General features: G+C 42.8%; 1 protein-coding gene across 1 annotated transcript in view; it reads right to left on the bottom strand.

The window, feature by feature from the left end:
* The window catches only part of PHLDB2 (pleckstrin homology like domain family B member 2), a 453,671-nt gene that overhangs the window by 22,148 nt on the left and 411,676 nt on the right, over positions 1-19,847 (bottom strand). The window contains exon 15 of the mRNA XM_078657711.1: positions 15,143-15,289. Within this exon, the coding sequence (XP_078513837.1) occupies positions 15,143-15,289 (147 nt within the window). The remainder of the gene's footprint in view (positions 1-15,142; positions 15,290-19,847) is intronic.

The raw sequence follows: 19,847 nt of genomic DNA, 5'->3' as shown, positions 1-19,847 counted from the left end.
ACTTAGTGTTATAAGATCTCATGTTTAAAGTCATTTCCTGGAATGTTAAAGGCTTCAATCACCCTATTAAGCGGCAGAGAGTACTTTCCCACCTCTCCTCTTATAGTCCTGATATTGCTCTTATCCAAGAAACACACCTCTCTGACGTGGAGTCTTTGAAACTCAAAAGACTTTGGGTCGGCGATGTTTTCTTTTCACCTGCTTCTCAAAAAAAGAATGGGGTTGCTATTCTAGTTCACAAACGTCTAAAGTGTAAACTGCTCCTTGAGGAGCGAGATGAAGAGGGTCGCTGGATCTTAGTTAAACTGCTTGTCAATGCTATCCCGATTACTATACTGAATGTTTATGGTCCTACATGCCCTGATTCTTCTTTTTGGCCCATGATCACAGCCAAATGTATCCAATACAAGGACGACGCCTTTCTATTAGGTGGAGACTGTAACCAGATTGTGGACCCCTTTTTAGACCGTAAATCTTCTGTTCGTTTCATTCCTCATAAACCTCACAAGCAGTTCCTTGACACTATCTCTCAGGTTCACCTCATCGACTCCTGGAGGATCACACACCCTGACACTTTAGATTTTTCCTTTTTCTCTCCTCCACATTCTTCCTTCTCCCGCTTGGATTACATTTTCCTTTCTTCCTCCTTATCTCAAAACCTTCTTTCCTCTTCCATTGAACCTATTGTCATCTCTGATCATGCCCCTATTCTTACTGTCTTTGATCTTCTTCCCCCTACCCCTAAATCCTCTCGCTGGCGTTTTAACTCTTCTCTTCTCACTGATCCCACTTTCTCTTCTGCATTTCGTTCTTTCACCTCAGAATTTTTCCACTTTAACTCTACGCCTACTACCCCTTTGCACATCCTCTGGGATTCATTTAAAGCCACGGCCCGGGGTTTCATTATTGATTTTGTCTCCAAGAAAAAGAAAGCGTTTCTTCAAAAACGCAAGGTCGCTCTACAACATATTAAGTCACTTGAACACCAATTTTATACTTCCTCTCCAAATCAGATGTCTCCTGAACTTCTTCGTTCTAAAATTGCCTTTAATAAGCTCACCACGGATTCGGCCTCTTCTTATCTTCTCCGCAGTAGTGCTCGGTATTACGGGGGCCGCAACAAGGCCGGTAAGCTGCTGGCTAACTACCTCAAATCGCGGAAGGAACGGACTGTTATTGATGCTATTTATTCTCCTTCCAATACTCTCCTCCATACGGATAAAGATATTTTGGAGCAATTTCATTCTTTCTATGAAACTTTATATACTCCTGAAAATCCCCCTACCCCAGATCTTCTTCAGTCATATTTTGCTCGTCTACCTGCACCTGATACCTCCCAGATCAATTTCTCGACTCTGGACTCTGACATTAGCCTTTCTGAATTATCCACTGCATTGACGTCTCTTACCAAAGGCAAGACCCCCGGACCTGATGGCTTTCCGGTTGAATTTTATCTCCACTTTTCCGACATTCTTTTACCTCATCTTCTTCTCCTTTTTCAGTCCTTTTGTTCCGACGGCCTAGCTCAAGGGTCCTTCCAAGATGCCACTATTTGCCTCATACCTAAGGAAGGTCGTGATCCCAAATTTTGCAAAAACTATCGACCAATATCTTTGGTCAACGTAGATTATAAGTTGTTTGCTAAACTTCTTGCTCTTCGCCTTGATCCCCTTCTACCTCACCTCATAGGGAAAGAACAATGCGGCTTTGTTAAGGGTCGCCTCACTTCAGACAACTCTAGACTATTCCTTAATGTCCTCAGTAAAGCCCCTTCCTTATCCATCCCTCTTGCAGCCATCTCAGTGGATGCTGAAAAAGCTTTCGACCGCGTTGATTGGTCGTTTCTTATGGCTTCCCTGAAATGGCATGGTTTTGGCCCAAAATTCATTTCCTATGTTTCCTTAATCTATTCCATGCCCAAAGCTTCTGTTTTTGTCAATGGTAAACTCTCCTCATCCTTTACTCTTAAACGCGGTGTCCGTCAGGGTTGTCCTCTTTCCCCTCTTTTGTTCATCCTAGCTCTTGAACCCTTTTTGACCTCTATTCGCTCTAATTCTTCCATCTCTGGCTTTCCATATGGATCCACTCAACTTAAATTATCTGCATATGCTGATGACATCCTTCTCTTTATTTCTGATCCTACTACCTCAGTCCCCTCCCTATTGGCTGAGTTTGAACGTTTTTCTTTGGTATCCGGGTATAAAATCAACTCCGATAAGACTGAGATCCTTCCCCTCACTAAATTCTGCCTTCCGCACTTCTTTTCATCTACTGGTTTTACTTGGCAGAGTACCAAGCTTAAATATCTAGGGGTGCTCTTTTCCAATTCTCCCTCAGCACTGGAACCCCCTTTTCCTCTCATGGTGGGGGCGTCTTGACTCCATTAAAATGATGATTGCTCCAATCTTAATTTATTTACTTTCCATGCTCCCGATCCATATTCCGACTCTTTACTTTCGTCGTATTGACTCTGTCTTGTCCAAATTCCTCTGGAAACAGAAAAAAGCGCGCATCTCACTCTCATCCCTTCGTAAACTCAAAGTAAATGGTGGTACTAATTTTCCGGATTTTCGTCTCTACCACAAATCCTTTTCCCTCCGTCAAGCTTCTCGTTGGTTATCGCAGGACATCTCCTTTCTGTCCCCACTTTGGCTTTCGGTTGAGCGTGATCTCTTACTTCCACATTCCTTTAAAGAAGTTCTCCTATTCACCGCTAAAGCTCCGTGTCTTGTCTCCCCTATTTTTCGACATACTTCATCTCTTTTGCGACCCTTGACCTCATCTGTTCCTATTTCTCGTGAGTCCTTTCTGCTATTGCCCATTTGGTATAATTCACTTATTCTCATCCGGAATAGACCCATTGCCTGGCCTACCTGGCGATCGAAAGGTATTATCTGGGTTCATCATCTTTTCGATGGTTTGTCCCCTCGCTCCTTCCCTCAATTTCAGTCCTCCTTCCAATGTCCTTCCTCCTTCGCGAAGAAGTACTTCATTCTTATGGAAACTGTCCTTGAACGATACTATTCTCTTTCTCCTGCCACCTCGCCCCCTTCGTCTTCTTCTTTACTCACCCTTCTTTCTACTCTCCCTAAGGCCTCCCTTATCTATCGATTTTTCTCTGCTTCTGACCCTGATCGCCCCAAATCGAAATTAGAACTCTCTTGGGAGAAAGATCTCGACTCTATATGGCCGATTTCTCTTTGGGATAAGATTTGGGCTAAGTCTCTCAAGACCTCCCGCAATGCCTCTCTCACTCAATCTCTCTTTTTCTTTTATCATAGACTCTACTTCTCTCCACTTTCCTTATCTCGTTTTATATCCTCTTCTAGTGCTGTTTGCTGGACTTGCAAGGCTCCCAATGCAGATTCCTTTCACCTTTTCTTTCTCTGTCCTTCTGTTCGCCTTTTTTGGACACAAGTATGGACCCGTATCTCTCATATCTTTCACCTCTCTCTCCCTTTCTCAGCCTCCTTGGTGTTTCTAGGCAGTCTGTCTGATTCTCTTGACCTCCCACCACACTCGAGAGGTCTCTTTGACCTCATGATTGCCCTTGCCCTCCAACACATTTCTTCTAACTGGAAATCTCTACACAAACTTTCCATGGTCTGTTGGTGGAATTTACTCTGTCACTCCCATAGGCTTGATGTGGCCTTCGCAGCCTTGTGCAAACCCTCTCGTAATGTTGATTTATATTGGTTGCCCTTAACTTTACATTTGGATCAAGTTGCCAAGACAAAACCCTATATGTTTTCCTCTGCCAACTTTAAGCCCCCTTGAATACATGTACTCCGATACCAACTCACTTTCCTTACTCTCTCGCTCATGCCGCTTTATGCTTCATAATATGTTATTTACTGCCTTTTAGACCATATAGTTATCGTTATTTATAGTCATTGGTGCTTTTACTGTACTTTCTTCTGCTATTGTTCATAATTACTGCAATTTTCAATTTATGACTTATTACTAGGTATTTCCTTATTCCCCCCCCCCCTTTTTTCCCTCCCTCCTTTCCCCCCCCCTTTAAAATGCTTAAAATGCTTTGTTCCTCATTTGTATCATCAGCCTTATTTTTATCCTTTCATTATATTCCCTCTTCCTCATTTATGTATGCTGGTGTTACCTTGTTGGATTGATTATTTACTTCAATAAAGCTTTCAAACATAAAAGTGCTTCTTTAGTTTAAGGTTTTTTTTTAACATAAAACCAATACATAATCATTTTTTGTTAGTTTGGTAATCGAATCACAAACAACTACAGCCAAAACAGTACAAGTAAGTTGAAAGTAACACAACTCCCTTCAAATTATTTGTGACTCAATAATGACCACTAGGTTGTATATAGTGATGACTACAGAAGTTGTGTAGCATTGTAAATAACAAGTGTTACGTTTATCTACAGTTCTGTATAAAATGTAACTCCTTTGACTTTGATTAGAAGCTCATTAATATGCTCTTCGATGGGATAAAAGAAGAGGTGATGAGAGGGAGGAATAGAGAGGATGGGCAGGAGGAGCGGTGTAGAGGAGGATGGAGAGATGGATGGGAGGATGCAGAGATGGATGCCTAGATGCAGAGATAAATGGCTAGAGAGTAGGATGAATGGATGGAGGGATCCAAGGAGAGGAGGGTGTATTGGGAAAAACATGGATGCATTGATGAATGCAGCGAAGAGTGGATGGATAGTGAAGGACGAATGGAATGATGGATGGAAAGAAGAAAGATGATGGAGGGAAGGATGCATGGGTGAATGGTTGAAGAAAGGATGTATGGATGCATGGTAAGAGGGAAGGGAAGGATAGATGGACACTGAAAGGAAGGAAAATACAAGCACGGAGAGAAAGAAGGATACATTAAAATGAGAGCAGTGTGGATGGATGTAAAAAGATAAAGAAGGTTGAATGGGTGGAAAAGGTTCAGGAACGATGGAAGTAAGGAAAGAAAGATGGAATATATGCGAAAGATGGAGAGAATGAAGGAAGGACAAAAGACTGACAGAAGGATGGAAAGGGGGAAGGAAATTATTTTCAGTCAAGAGCAACGCCCCAAATGACTACTAGGTTTGCCTGCCTCGGTGCCATTTTTGACAAGGTTCAAATAGGGGGGTATTTCTGGCTGCTCCCTTGTAGACCTATGTTTCTGACATGAGATGGGGGTCTTTGGTTGAGCTCGCTTTCGAATGCAGTTTGCCAGTTTAGTCTCCAAAACCGGTTAACCATGCACAGAATACTGGTTTACTCTTTTAGACCCTTTTTCCCCTAACTCTATGCACAGGTTTTTTATTTCGCAATATGCCTATTCACTTCCCCAGTCAATTTATTTTCACATACAATGGGGCGATTCACAAAAACTCTTAAAAAGGCTAGTTGCAAGCCGTTTGCCTACTCACTGCAGTTTGAGGACTGTTCGGCTCGGTCACAAAACTCCCTGATGTATTCATGCGGAATGCATATTTGGTAATGTTATGCGATTATGTGCATGCGTTTTCCATTCATTCCTAGAGGCTCCTACAGTCTATGTACTGTAGAAGAACCAGTGGCAATTTACATGTATTTATTTAATTCATTTTTTCCTTTTATTGGAACATGCAAACATTGGAACTCCATTCCACATTTTCTGCACCAGTTTAGATTTGGCTCATCGAATTTTTTAGTTTAGAAGTGCAGATAAGTCTGAAAAAGCATTACATTGTTTGTGAATACCCACAAAGTTACAATTGTGTTGGTGTGCGACTCATTCGTAATGCATATCTTTTGACCATCCCACTGACACTCCACGGTTGGTTCCGCTTCTGCTTATTTTTGCACCATTTACGGATGTAATAGTATACTTGCGACAGTATTGACTAAATTATGTTACAAGAAAAAGCTAATTATGCAGCGTTAAGTGGTATATATCATGCTTGTTTTATTTGGTCATTTTTCTACATGTGAACACTGTCGGAGAAAATGTTTCACCCATTAGTATACCAGTTTAACACCCAAATACAGTAATAAGCAACAGACAAATTACCAGTCAACCTTTGGGAAAGGCCTTCCACTGCGCTGCAGCGTGTTAACATGTTTTTAATAACTTTTAGCCCCTTTGAGCTGGAAAAAAAATGTTTTTGTGTAACTCTGCAGATTATGCACCAAATGATAGTTTATGTGCTAAATGTGGCAAATCCGTAATTATGCGGAAAATGCTTGGGCCGCAAAATCGCTTAAATCCTGTGACCCTGACTTTAGGTAATCTCTTCGTGCCTAGATGAGACAGCCACTTGCAAACTTTTAACTTTAGATGCTTTCGACAAACTTTGATATTTAAAGAATCTTTGTGAATGAGGTTACATTTGAGCAAATCTGCATATAGTTTTAATCTCCTCGACTTCTAATGCGGTCTGCTTCACTACTGAGTGCATGAAGCATAGCTCTCTGTCTGATGTAATGAACAAAATGAAGTCTATCACCTCCTGTTCCTCTATCCTGCATGGTTTGAATTATTACTGTATGCCTTTTGTTAACGGATCTTGGCCCTGATGTTAGGGGGCATCCAAAGTGTATGCCTTTTCGGAGTCAGAGTGGCTACTGACGGTAAACAGCCATGACAACGTGGGCTTTACCCCACGCTGCCATTACGACGCTGCCATCACAACGCAAGTCGTTAAAACGACTTGCGCTGGAGGGCGCTCTTGGTAAAGGAATAGTTTTATTTTCTATTCCAACACCTTCCCTACTGTTACGTGGGCTGGAGTTGGAATAGAAAATTAAACTATTCCACAATCCAGTGCCTACAGCGCAAGTAGTTGTAACGACTTGCCTTGTAATGGATGCGTCGTAATGGCAGCGCGGGGTAAAGCCCGCGTTGTCATGACATACATCCCTACTGACCTCTGCACAGTGTATGTGGCGATTTGCAGTAGTGGCAGCATGACTTCAGAGACGAGCACAGGCTTTTTTACCTGTACTCCTGAGTGGAGACTGGCTACTGGCTCTCCACTTTTAAAAGTTCACTTCATCCCCCACTACTGGGGTCCTTGACCTTTGTTGGGTTATTTACCTAACATATAGACTTGTAGGTGGTGAGGTCCATTGTACCACACGTCTGTTTTGCACACAGTAATGCATCTGGTCACTGGAGAGGAAACAAGCCCATTCTCTTTATTTCAAGGCAGCTTTCACCGAACTAATTAAAAATGATACCAACCCCGTTTGATATATTACAACTATCGCTCCTGACAAGTGCTCCAGATGAAGCACAATACACATTGCATCTGAGCAATTCCAAACTTGTTTTGCTGGGCGCACAGAGCATAAAGCTTGTGAATGTGGTGAGCAATAGTGGGGGAAATTCTTGCCCATAGGTGATATGTCACTATATTGAGGTCAGTAGTATTAACCCCAAAAACATGTTGCATTCACAACATAGGCTACCACTACATCATCATAGTAGGTATATATTTACTATTCTTAACTCCATGACTACTTTGCTATACTTATCATGTAATGTAATGTTTAGCTTGATGTAGTGTTTGAAATATTTTTGTCACATGACAACCTATTTCATATTGTTACCCTCTACTTCCTCCATGATTGGAGGAGCCATGGAGCTTTAAAACCATTCAACCTGACTGAGAATCCTTTGACAGTGATTAAGCCTGCTGATAAGGGTGGGGGGAGCGTACTGTGGGACAGCGACGAGTATGACAAGGAAATAATGAGGCAGCTTAATAACCGAGATCATTACCGCCCCATTCTAGACAATCCTACACCGCGCTTACGAGCCCAAATTTTACATTTAACTACTGAAGCGTTGGAAGGAGGGTTATTTCCCAAAAAATAATATGAATATTTGAACACCACTATTCAGAAAGCGCCTAATATATCCGTCCTATTAAAAATCCGTAAAAATAGTGAACCACCAACAGGTAGGCCGATTATAGCGGCATGCGGTTCACTTTTGGAACCTGCGGCCAAGTATATTGATTTTTTCTTACAACCTTTCGTGATTCAAACTAAGGCTTACATTAGAGACACGATAGACCTGACAGCTAAAGTGGAGGATTCACTATTTGATAGGTACAAACAGCTGTTGGTCTCTTCGATATTGAAAGTCTCTATAGGAAGAAGCACTAGCAGTGTTTATGATGGTCCTGGACAAGAGAGAGCGGCCTCATCAGGTGCCTCCAAAATGTATTGCCTCACTAGCTCCAATATGCCTCAAGAATAACTTTTTCGCAATCAAGGATGACCTGTATTTACCGGTCAAGGGGGTGGCTATGGGGTATTGCTTCGCCCCAGAAATAGCCAACCTTGTAATGGATTGCTTTGAGACCCGATACATTTTTAACAAATCAAATCCCTTTAAATTACACACCGCACAGTGGATGCGGTTTATTAATGACATCATGATGGTGTGGAATGGTGACCAGAGTCCTTCGAGAATATTTACCATTGGTTGAACTCCAGAACGACAGATTTGAAGTTCACAATGTCATATAGTAATGAGAAGATCAACTTCTTCGATGTATGGATCATCAACCACGACTGGAAATTGGAGGCGAGTTTGTATACTAAGCCCACCAATCGCCATACGCTATTACATTTCACAAGTGGACATCCAAGAAGTTTGAATGAGAACTTGCCTAATGGGTAATTTCTCAGAATCAGACGTAATTGTACCAATAGGGCAGATTATTTTAGTAATGCTGAAATTCTATTGAACACACTAATGGAGCGAGGCTACCCAAGGAAATTGATAAGATCAGCAATCAAGCGAGCTTGGTTTACACAGAGAGAGGAGTTGTTGACTCCCAAATCCAAACTCGACTTAAACCCACTGACTTGTGTGCTAACATATAACCCCAAGGCTAATCACGCGTATTATATTACGGAACTGGAACCTAGTGAGCCATCTCAATATTCCGAGGGCCTTGTCTTCGCAAGGAAAAGAATCTTCGCAAACAATTGGTAAAATCGGCACACTAATGGAGCGAGGCTACCCAAGGAAATTGATAAGATCAGCAATCAAGCGAGCTTGGTTTACACAGAGAGAGGAGTTGTTGACTCCCAAATCCAAACTCGACTTAAACCCACTGACTTGTGTGCTAACATATAACCCCAAGGCTAATCACGTGTATTATATTACGGAACTGGAACCTAGTGAGCCATCTAAATATTCCGAGGGCCTTGTCTTCGCAAGGAAAAGAATCTTCGCAAACAATTGGTAAAATCGGCACGTCCCTCGCAATCTTAAAAAAACATAAAAGGTATGATGGGACTCGCACCTTTGGTAGGGCACTTTAGGTGTAATAACTGCGCAGCATACCCTCTGACCACTGATTCTAAATGTGTGATGCTGAACGGTAAGAAGCATGTTCAGCTGAATTTTTCCAACTGCAATACTAAAAATGTAGTGTATTGCCTGACATGCCCATGTGGTAAAACCTACATAGGGCAGACAATGCAGCCAGTAGAAATGAGTGTGTTGCAACATAAAACGAGGATACGTTGTAGGACTCAAGGCGCCCTGTTAGTCCAACACTATCTACAATGCAACCATGATGAGAACGACATCAGTTGGTCGGTATTAATGGTGGTCAAATCAAACAACAAGGCGAGGCTACAAACTGTTTTAAATCGACTTGAAGCAGCATGATAGAAAAATATAGAACTGCGGTGCAGGACCTTAATGGCTGTGATGAAATTTGGGATTTTATCTGAATATTACATGATTGTTTGACTTCAATTTGTGGCAATCTTCAGGAAAGTTTTTTCTTTGGGCTGTTAATGTTGGTTGATGCAATTGTACTTGTGTCATGATTAAGTTTTAACACAACGCATTTTGTTTCTGATTATCTTATCTTGTGATATAATCATGTGATATAGTATTATATTGTTATATCATAATTTTTGGACCGTAGGGTCATTCTTAGTGTTGTAAATTGTGTGCAGTATGTGCTGAAAGTAGAGTGACTTTTTCCATAGATGTGACACTTATAGCGGAATTGGGGTGCCAAGATGCCAGCCCTGCCCAATCTTTGTGTTTATTTAGCTGCCAGGCGCTCCTCGGTTCTCCTTAGTTCACCGCTATGGAACTGTAATAAGGATCTCAATTGGAACCCACCTATTTTAGAAGGTTTAGAACTGGGGTTACAGAAATGCAGTGGTATTTGTTGAGTCAGCTAAAGTTTTCGGTGGTGATATATAACAAGTGACTGTTCAGTGAGAACTGCACAGTGTGGGTCTGAACACAAACTACATTGGTGCAGGAGTTCCGGCCACTTGAGTTTTATGTGTTTTTTTCACCCCATTGGATACTGACCTGTCCGTTGCATCTTATTTTCATGAATTATGAGCCCCTATATAATCGTCGGATCCTTTGTTTCCCGCCACACTATTTTTTTCAGCGGATCACAAGTTGAGCACCAATCACTATATGATCCTCTTCTTATCCATTATTTTATTTTTCTGACCCCCAACCGGGATGAGCACTGTTTCAGATTATGTAGTGTTTACAAGTTGCCATGGTATTTACTTTGGCATTTGTAAGTAGTATTTCCTCCACCTTTATTGTCCCGGCAGTAGCACGTGACTGGGTGCGCGCAGAGTGTCTACTTAAGCTTGCAACCCACGGTAACGGTTGTCAGCCACGGAGCGGTGTTAAACCGGCGGGACTGGTTTCATTTCAACCAGTAAGTGTTTTAATGATACGGAGCCTGCGTCGGGTCCCCGAGCCTTGTCCATGTTAGTTCCACTGATGGGGGTTATATTTGGTGTATTTGTGCAATGCAATACCCACCGGAAGATGTTGAGGGCTCTTATTTTCACTTTCACCACATCGAGGATATATTCGGATGCACGTGGTGGTGCCTGACTTACTTCTAGAAGGTCCAGGGGAGCAGAAACTATATAGGTACGCCAATTTGTAAACGTGTGTACTATTTTGTGTGAAACACACAAGATGATGGACGGAATGTTGCGCAATGGCAAAACATTCACCCCCAGTCACAGATCTGGGTTTAATCCATCGTTATTTTGCTCACCAAGCCACCCCAGTTCAGACATGGCCATATGCAAATCAGTCTCGACCCTGTGCCTCATGGGAACAGTCCAGACCGAACTGCCAAGCCTTGTCTTCCCTGGACCGGAATCAAGCATCCTAGGACCGGTTTCTGGCTATCAGCCGTCTTCAGCTAAGATAGCTTGACTCCAGTGGCGTAGTGAGCACGGGACCCACGTCTGGGCATACCCTTCCCACATAGGGTGAACAGCAAAACACACAAGATGATGGACGGAATGTTGCACAATGGCAAAACATTCACCCCCATTCACAGATCTGGGTTTAATCCATCGTTATTTTGCTCACAAAGCCACCCCAGTTCAGACATGGCCATATGCAAATCAGTCTCGAACCTGTGCCTCATGGGAACAGTCCAGACCGAACTGCCAAGCCATGTCTTCCCTGGACCAGAATCAAGCATCCTAGGACCGGTTTCTGGCAATAGGCCGTCTTCAGCCAGGATAGCTTGACTCACGTGGCATAATGAGCACGGGACCCACGTCTGGGCATACCCTTCCCACATAGGGTGAACAGCAAAACACACAAGATGATGGACGGAATGTTGCACAATGGCAAAACATTCACCCCATTTACAGATCTGGGTTTAATCCATCGTTATTTTGTTCACCAAGCCACCCCAGTTCAGACATGGCCATATGCAAATCAGTCTCGAACCTGGGCCTCATGGGAACAGTCCAGACCAAACTGCCAAGCCATGTCTTCCCTGGACCGGAATCAAGCATCCTAGGACCGGTTTCTGGCTATCAGCCGTCTTCAGCCAGGATAGCTTGACTCCAGTGAGCACGGGACCCACGTCTGGGCATACCCTTTCCACATAGGGTGAACAGCAAAACACGGTCCTCTAGGATGCTTGATTCTGGTCCAGGGAAGACATGGCTTGGCAGTTTGGGCTGGACTGTTGCCATGAGGCACAGGGTCAAGACTGATTTGCCAATGGCCATGTCTGAACTGGGGTGGATTGGTGAGCAAAATAACGATGGATTAAACCCAGATCTGTGACTGGGGTGCAATTGCCATTGTGCAACATTCCGTCCATCATCTAGTGTCTTTTGCTGTTCACCCTATGTGGGAAGGGTATGCCCAGACGTGGGGCCCATGCTCACTACGCCACTGGAGTCGAGCTATCCTGGCTGAAGACGACTGATAGCCAGAAATCGGTCCTAGGATGCTTGATTCCGGTCCATGGAAGACATGGCTTGGCAGTTCGGTCTGGACTGTTCCCATGAGGCACAGGGTTGAGACTGATTTGCATATGGCCATGTCTGAACTGGGGTGGCTTGGTGAGCAAAATAATGATGGATTAAACCCAGATCTGTGACTGGGGGTGAATGTTTTGCCATTGTGCAACATTCCGTCCATCATCTTGTGTGTTTTACTATTTTGTGTGGTCATTTTTTATACTTGCAACATTTACATTTTAAGTTAACCTTGACTTTGCAGTGTACCCGATCTCAGCGAGTGGTATTTATATTCGTGGTGTGAGGCCTGTGTTTTGCTAGGGGGTCCCTCCCCAGAGACTCAAGCCTGTGGAAGGCCCAGTGAGTGTATTTCTCAAGACTTGTTGACTTTCCTTGGATTCTGAATGCAGCACATCTTTCTGGGTGCTTTCAATAGTTATGTGCATCACAGATTCCTGGTAAATAGGTGGCTGTCTCTCTGTGTTCTATTAGGACCGGGCTTCCATTCACATCCTTTTCCCGGGGGGGACTGGGCATGCCTTTGCCCTGTTGGGGCACCTTTGCATGCCCAGATGATCAGCACATCCTGTGACACACGTAGGCAATTGTTTTTAATGTTTATTTTTGGTTTTGGATGACTTTAGGTTGTTCTCTTCACCCTAGTCCTGATGAGGCCCAGAAGGAATAGATACAAGATTATCTGTTTTATGAACAATTGATATGTACTTGAACAGTTGATATGTACTTTATTTGCACAAGAGAGTATATGTATGTATTTGTGTAGATGTTTTCTGTTTTTGTCCATGTTTAATTTTTCAATAATACTATGGGGAATTGTTTCAACAATGAAGTCTGAGTGGAATGTGGTTTTTTGATGCAGTAGAAATTAAGACGGGATGATGTACCTTGAATAGGGTAATTACTTGTACCCTATTAGTAATTTTGAGATATCTATTCCTCCACACTACCTTTTTGTGTAACGGGAGGGTGATTTGGGCAAACCTCTTTGATTCTGCAATTTTGATTGGCTCTGCCAGCCTCCTATGCCTGCATTTGGTAGATCTCTGGCGACCAGGCACTGAGGAGGTTTAAACAGCAGATATGGATCTTAGAAAAGAGCTATAAGTGGAAACTCTGACGTTACATTCTTCCTTCCGACCAGGGCAATATCTTGGATAGCCTCTAGAATGGCCATGCTGATTGACCTGGAAATAATCATTGGCATAGCCAATATGTCTCGCCTATGAAAGCTATTGGCTTTGGCAATGTTGTGTAGCCGTTCTGTACAGCAACACAGATGCTTTGAAGTGTGGCTTAAACTAATTAAAAAAAGATCTGTGACATAGAGAGGGCTAAAGCACATTTATTTTTTAACGTGCATTAGCGCTGGTTGCACCGTAGTCCTATTATTGCTATTTATAGCCATGCTGCACAGCAGCCACACTGCTATACAGCTTGGCTACAAATCATTGCCAAAGTCGGCAAAGCCCACGTTGTATAGCATGAACAAAAAGTAATTGTTATGCCAATAGTCTCAAAGGCAAGATCTATTGGCTTCATCAATGCTTGTGAAGTCTCCGCTCAACACCCCTGTGATTCTGAGCAAATTAGTTGATCCCCACGTGCGTGAAAAAGAAAAAAACATATGACATTTAGCAAAGAAATTGTATCGCATGAAGAAAACAATGGAGCCCGTGTCTTAGTGAAAATACATCTGTTCTCAGAATAAAAGTAGATAACATCTGTTACCACAATAAACATCCAATTCACAGGAGAAAGGTTTTTTTTTAAGTGTGTTTGGCATAGTAAAGTGTAGCTTCAAATGGGAAGAGGTTCAACAAGGACGACGGGGAAGAAGAAAAAATAAAAGTAGTCCCTCAATCACAGCATGATTAGCGGAAGGACAGCAATTAAGATGAAGCCATCAGTACTTGGTCCATACTCCAGTTGAAAGAAGAGGAAGTGAAGCCATCACACACAGGCCGATTAGAAGGCAGCAAATAAGAGTGACAATGAATCCAACTAATGTTAAGCAATGTGTGGGCTGCAAGCCTTTTGTTGTATACAATATCTCTCGCAAGCAAGAGCGTAGCAGCGCATGCCCTGTCACAGGCAAGACCTAAACAACCGTTGGATATTTTTCCTCGTTAGGCCTCCCCTGGGAAGCCGTATCTTTTTGGCACATTACCAGGTTTTCCAGTTATGGTAAATCTGGGAATGTGTCAAAAACATATGAAATGCTTTTCCAGGGCAGATATGCCAACGCAGTGATGTTGCTTTACTCCAGATTTATGGAGCCACCCAGGGCCACACAAAGTGGCCTTGTGTGGCTTCATAAATCTCATTTAAGTTTTGTGTTGCGTATGTACCGCATTGCGTGGTGCAAACACCACTCAAACTGGGTCATAAATAGGCCCCCAAGTTGTCATTTTGGTGGGTGACAACTCCAACAAAGTGTCAGACTTAAGACACAGCAGAGAGTTTTATTTGTCAGGTCTTCTCCTCTATCCAGTCTTGCAGTAGGTCTCTGGATCGGATGGCTTTATTTTGGACAGAAAAAAGGTTTACTTTTTCAGCCACATTTCCCATGTATCAAAGGTCATGGGTTTAGTGTGGTTGTCTATGTTTTTTTACCTGCCCAGTGTTGAAGCATGCTCTGCTAGGTCTATTTCTAGGCAGAGCACAGTATTTACAACAGTGTGTTGTTTTGCGTTCGCACACAGTATGCATCTGTGACTTGGGAGTGTCAGTCCATTTCTTTGTAATGTTCTGTGCTGACAGCTAAAGAGCTGGTACTTCAAGTTACCCCCTAGAGTTGCCAAAGGAAATGTTGCAATTTGAAAATAATGATAGAGGTGTCCGTGATACAGGGTGCACTATAACCAAGTACAAATATTTCTTACTTACCTGAGCTCTTTGCCTTTCGCGCATTTTAATTTCTGTCTCAACTAATTTCTGCCTCTGGCTTGTCTCTTCTTGCAGACGTTGTTCGATGTCCTCTCTGCGACGCTTTTCTTCTTCTAAAGCTTGCTTCTTTGTTTCCATTTCACGTTCCTGGAAAAGAAAAGCAAACGCCAAATGTCTACAGACTACCAATATATCTCTTGCAACACTTCACATTTGAAATGGCAGAGGTGTGATTTGAATAGCTATATAAAAAATGTTGCTATTATTCTCCTGGTCTTCAAAACATAGACACCATGTATTGTATGTACGTAATGAATTTAGTAATACACAGTGCTTAAATTGAGCCGGTGGTTTCCGGTGCTCGGCACTGGCACTTAATTGTCAACACTAGCGTTTGTGGCAGTGTGCCACAAGATGGCGCTGTCTGAGAGGATCACAACAACAGTCAATTATAATTCAGTATACATTAAAATGACTATTACCTGCCGTCCAAGCTATTCTTATAGCTTTGGGCCTGGAATAGTCCGATTGTCACACTTGTAAGAGTATGATGGTTAGTAGTTATGCTGCACAGACAGGGGCAATGTGTGGTGCAAGCTGCAGTGTCCTCCTGATGAGGGCCCTCCCACTTGTTTTTTTACAAAGTAAGCTCTGGTAATGCACGTTATGATAGATGACAAACTCTTGAACATTTTTGAGGAACTCACTAATGGAGAATGATAGAGAGTTAGAGGGAGAGAGAGAGAAAGCGCCCATATAAGTGTGTCAATATGTGTGTACGCCCGCCGATATAGTGATTATAACTTTGTTTTTCATTCTGGAAGTAAACTGTTACTTTTCAATATGTTGCTGTGATTCTTATGTCACTACTTTTTTGGAATATGTATTGAACTGAATATTACTTAAATCCTAATAAATTATTTAGGAAAAGGTTATTTCTGAACATTGATGTAGCTATTCAGTGCTGACGGATTTCGTTAGACATTACTTTACGTTTCACTGTATTTTTTCAAGTACATTGTATTCGTATGGTTACCAGAGATTCCTAAAAGCTATCTATGCGTTTTGAAATGTAGCAATATGCCTACTTGAACGTTCTTAAGAACCCCAACGACACACATAGTAGACACTATTTTATTTTAATTTTATTATTTTTCATTTATGTTGTTTATGTGTAAATCAATATACTTTTAACTATTTGGCTCGCCATAGATTTGAAAATATTATTGTCCTGTATACCAGGCTAATATAATAGTAGCTTAGCTGCCATGTGAGTTATGAGTAAACCATCCTAATAAGCACGCGGTGCAGGATCACTATATATAGCTGTTAAATAAATATAAAGAAATGTAATCTGCAATGGAAAATTATAGATTTGCAATTTTTAATATCATAGCTACTATTTAATTTAGAGTTGGGCAAAGTTTTTTTTTTGTATTTTAGCCGAATAGGCTGTGCACTGTTTCTTTTTTCTAATGAGTGACTAAGGATGCCTCCAGATAACACACTTACATTAATTCTTTGGAAAATAACAGGGCTACTCTACCACCTCAGTTAATCTTTATTTAGAAATGCTGAAAAAAACATAAATTTTTATTTCGCAATTATTACATTATATTGCTTACATCAACATGCACATGGAAAATAACTGTACTCGCTTAATTCTTAGAGACCACCAGTAGATTGACAGTATGTATTCATTGGTGGTCTGCTGAATACTGTGTGTCATTCTTATTACAAGGTACATTAGCCAAAATGAAGTTATACTTGTCTTGATTAATTACATAGGCCTTCTAATGTTAGATCAACTGATTATTGTTTTTGGACAAAACCAGCCATTTTGTGGCAGCAAATAGCATCAATTCACTTGTAAAATGTACTGAATATTTATGTGTTTTTTAATTGGGCTTACTATTATACTGTGTAGAATGACAACGGTACCATCTAGTTCTTAAAGGGCAACATCTTTAACTTTTGAATGTAAAATCCTAATAAAATGTAAGCACATCTTTATTGTGGTCCTACAGATTTTTCTTCTCCATGTGCAGTTTTCAAAAATGTTTACCAGTGCCATTTTTGATAGCAAGGCTCCAACACACCTCTTCCTAATGTGAGTCTGGTCTCTCCCACTTGACCCCCAAACCTGTGACTGTAATGACTGGATCTAACACATTGGTTAAAGGAATTGCCTAAACATCTGAGCAGTGTCACTACAGCAGTGCGGTACAAAAGGGGATGGTGATGGACGGATGGACGGTGATGGACGGAGCATCTGAACCAATCAAACACTCACACCCAGTCAAAAGATCTGGGTTTAATCCATCACCGGTCCTCTGAAGCTTGTTTCCGGTCCAGGGAAGGCATGGCTTGGCAGTTCGGGCTGGACTGTTCCCATGAGGCACAGGGTCAGACTGATTTGCATATAGCCATGTCTGAACTGGGGTGGCAGAGTGGGCTAAAGAACGGTGATGGATTAAACCCTGATCTTTTGACTGGGTGTGAGTGTTTGATTGGTTCAGATGCTCCGTCCATCACCACCCCCTTTTGTACCGCTTTGGCCGCCATAAGTGTGGCAGGCAGTGGCGGTGGGTCCATTGGGGGCGTTGGGGCGTTGCCCCACTAGCCACCGTCGTCAGGTCACGCATTCAATTAAGTATGTGCAGTGCTGCAGTGATTCAAAAATAAATTATCGGTCCTAAGAAGCGCACTCACAGTCTGCGTGCGTCAATGAGAGCCAGCTGTAAAGGGACAAGCCCGACAGAATCGTACATCGCGGAAGGGTGTGGGGCGGGGCTGCGGGACAGTGAGTGACAGCCTCAGGGCCAGCTGAGCAGAAATAGGAGCGCTGCGCAGCAGGCAGCACCGTGTGTGCGCATTTTGGACTAGTCATTTTTTACGACTGGCCCACGCATGCGCACACGCGGTAGTCCCTTCCCGCCTCCTCCTCCCCTCTAGGTCGCAGACAGGCAGGGACCCGGGTCCCCCGGGTCTCATAAGGACAGTATTCACCCTGCTCTTTATCCAATCCTGGCGCTGTTAAGCTGCGTCAGGATTGGCTATGTATACACATTTGCACGTGACGTCACTGCGCCTGGCGTACCACAACAACACGACGAGGCAGAGTCACGAGGCGAGGGAGAGTGTGCATTATACAGACACTGCACTGGTAGTAGACCTCCTCATATAACCGACCGTAACGTAAGTTTTTTTGTAATAGTAGTATTGAGTTGACCAGTCAATATTAATACTAAGAAGTGCGTGTGGTGTGCGGTGTGCGTGGCGGTGGCAGTCAGTGATCATGAGGATATTAGTAGATTGATGAACTGGCTGGCAGTGGCACTGTCTTGACACAGATTTAATTTTATGCGCAACTGCTGAAGCCACAGCCAGCCCGTTATCTAGGCCTCGGAGGAGGCACCCCTGAGCCCCGGCTGCCGGCACCTTCCCCCACCCCCCTCATTTTCAGTGTCACCCGATATCTGCAGCGCCGACGACAGCGCGGCCGCTCCTGACTCCTTGGCCTGTGTTGGGGTTATTTATTTATTATTTATGCGTTTTTAAATATTGCGCGGAGTCGGGGCCTCCACCTCAGTGCCACCACTCCAAGGCCACGTAGATAAGCAATCCGGCCTCCACATCTCTCTGCCTCGTGGTTCGTGCACAGCAGGCTTGGCCCAGCCCTTGTGTTCAGGCAGTTCCACAGTCCCCGTCAGGGCACTCACAGTCATCAAATGCTACCAGGCAATGCTGCTCGGTTCAAAACAGGCCTCGGACTTTACCCGAGGGTGTCAGACTCAGAGCGCTTCACAATAGGAACAGAACTGAAACATGAGAAGTGAGAACGTTACAACAAGTGAACAAATTACAAAAGCAAAAGTAGGCGAAAGTGACAATCGTGAGCAAACAAAAACACAATTCCTCATATAACCGTAACGTAAGTTTTTTTGTAATAGTATCACCAGTCAGTGACTGTGTACAAGTGCGTGTGGTGTGCGTGGCGGTGGTCCAGGCAGTCAGTGATCATGATGATAGAGCCCTGCTCGTGAGGCCCTAGAGATGTTATGTAACACTCTGGAGGAATGGCCTGCATTGTAAATTACAATACCGGTTGTCAGCACGTGTAGCAAAGTAAACATTTGGCTCTTGAAACCCTCCACGACTTAGTCACAGTGCAAAGGCTACAGTACATTTTTATCTTTTAAGCATAGAGGGAAAGCAATTTGCACGAAATTACATGATTATGACTTACTTGGTACGTAGGTAGTACTGGGCTGTGGCGCTTATATGATGTGTGAGGAGAAAGCCTTTGGCAGCGCCGTAATGCTCAATTACTGTTTAAAAAGCTGATGTAGTGAGCTTTCGATAGTCGAAAAAAATGTCATAGTTGTCCGAGGTTGGGCATGTGTTTACCTCACAATGCACTGTCTGCATTTCGAAATTGGCGCTTTTATAGAATAGATCTGATTGTAGTAGCTGTTGGACTCCTGTTTCTATTGCAGTCGCTCTGCTACAGATGCCAATGCAATAGTGCACCACGTGTCAACCAGGAATGCATGGGGTAAACACATGAAGTCAAACTATTGAAAAGATATATATAATTATTTTTGCACTTTTATAAAGCGTATATTTGACTCGAAAGTATTGGAGCACTTTACATGAGCAAGTAGTTACATTACACATGGACATATTCACCTATTTAGATGAT

The sequence above is a fragment of the Lissotriton helveticus genome, chromosome 8 (assembly GCF_964261635.1).
Source record: "Lissotriton helveticus chromosome 8, aLisHel1.1, whole genome shotgun sequence".
NCBI lineage: Eukaryota > Metazoa > Chordata > Amphibia > Caudata > Salamandridae > Lissotriton > Lissotriton helveticus.
This window is presented reverse-complemented; position numbering and strand designations above follow the sequence as displayed.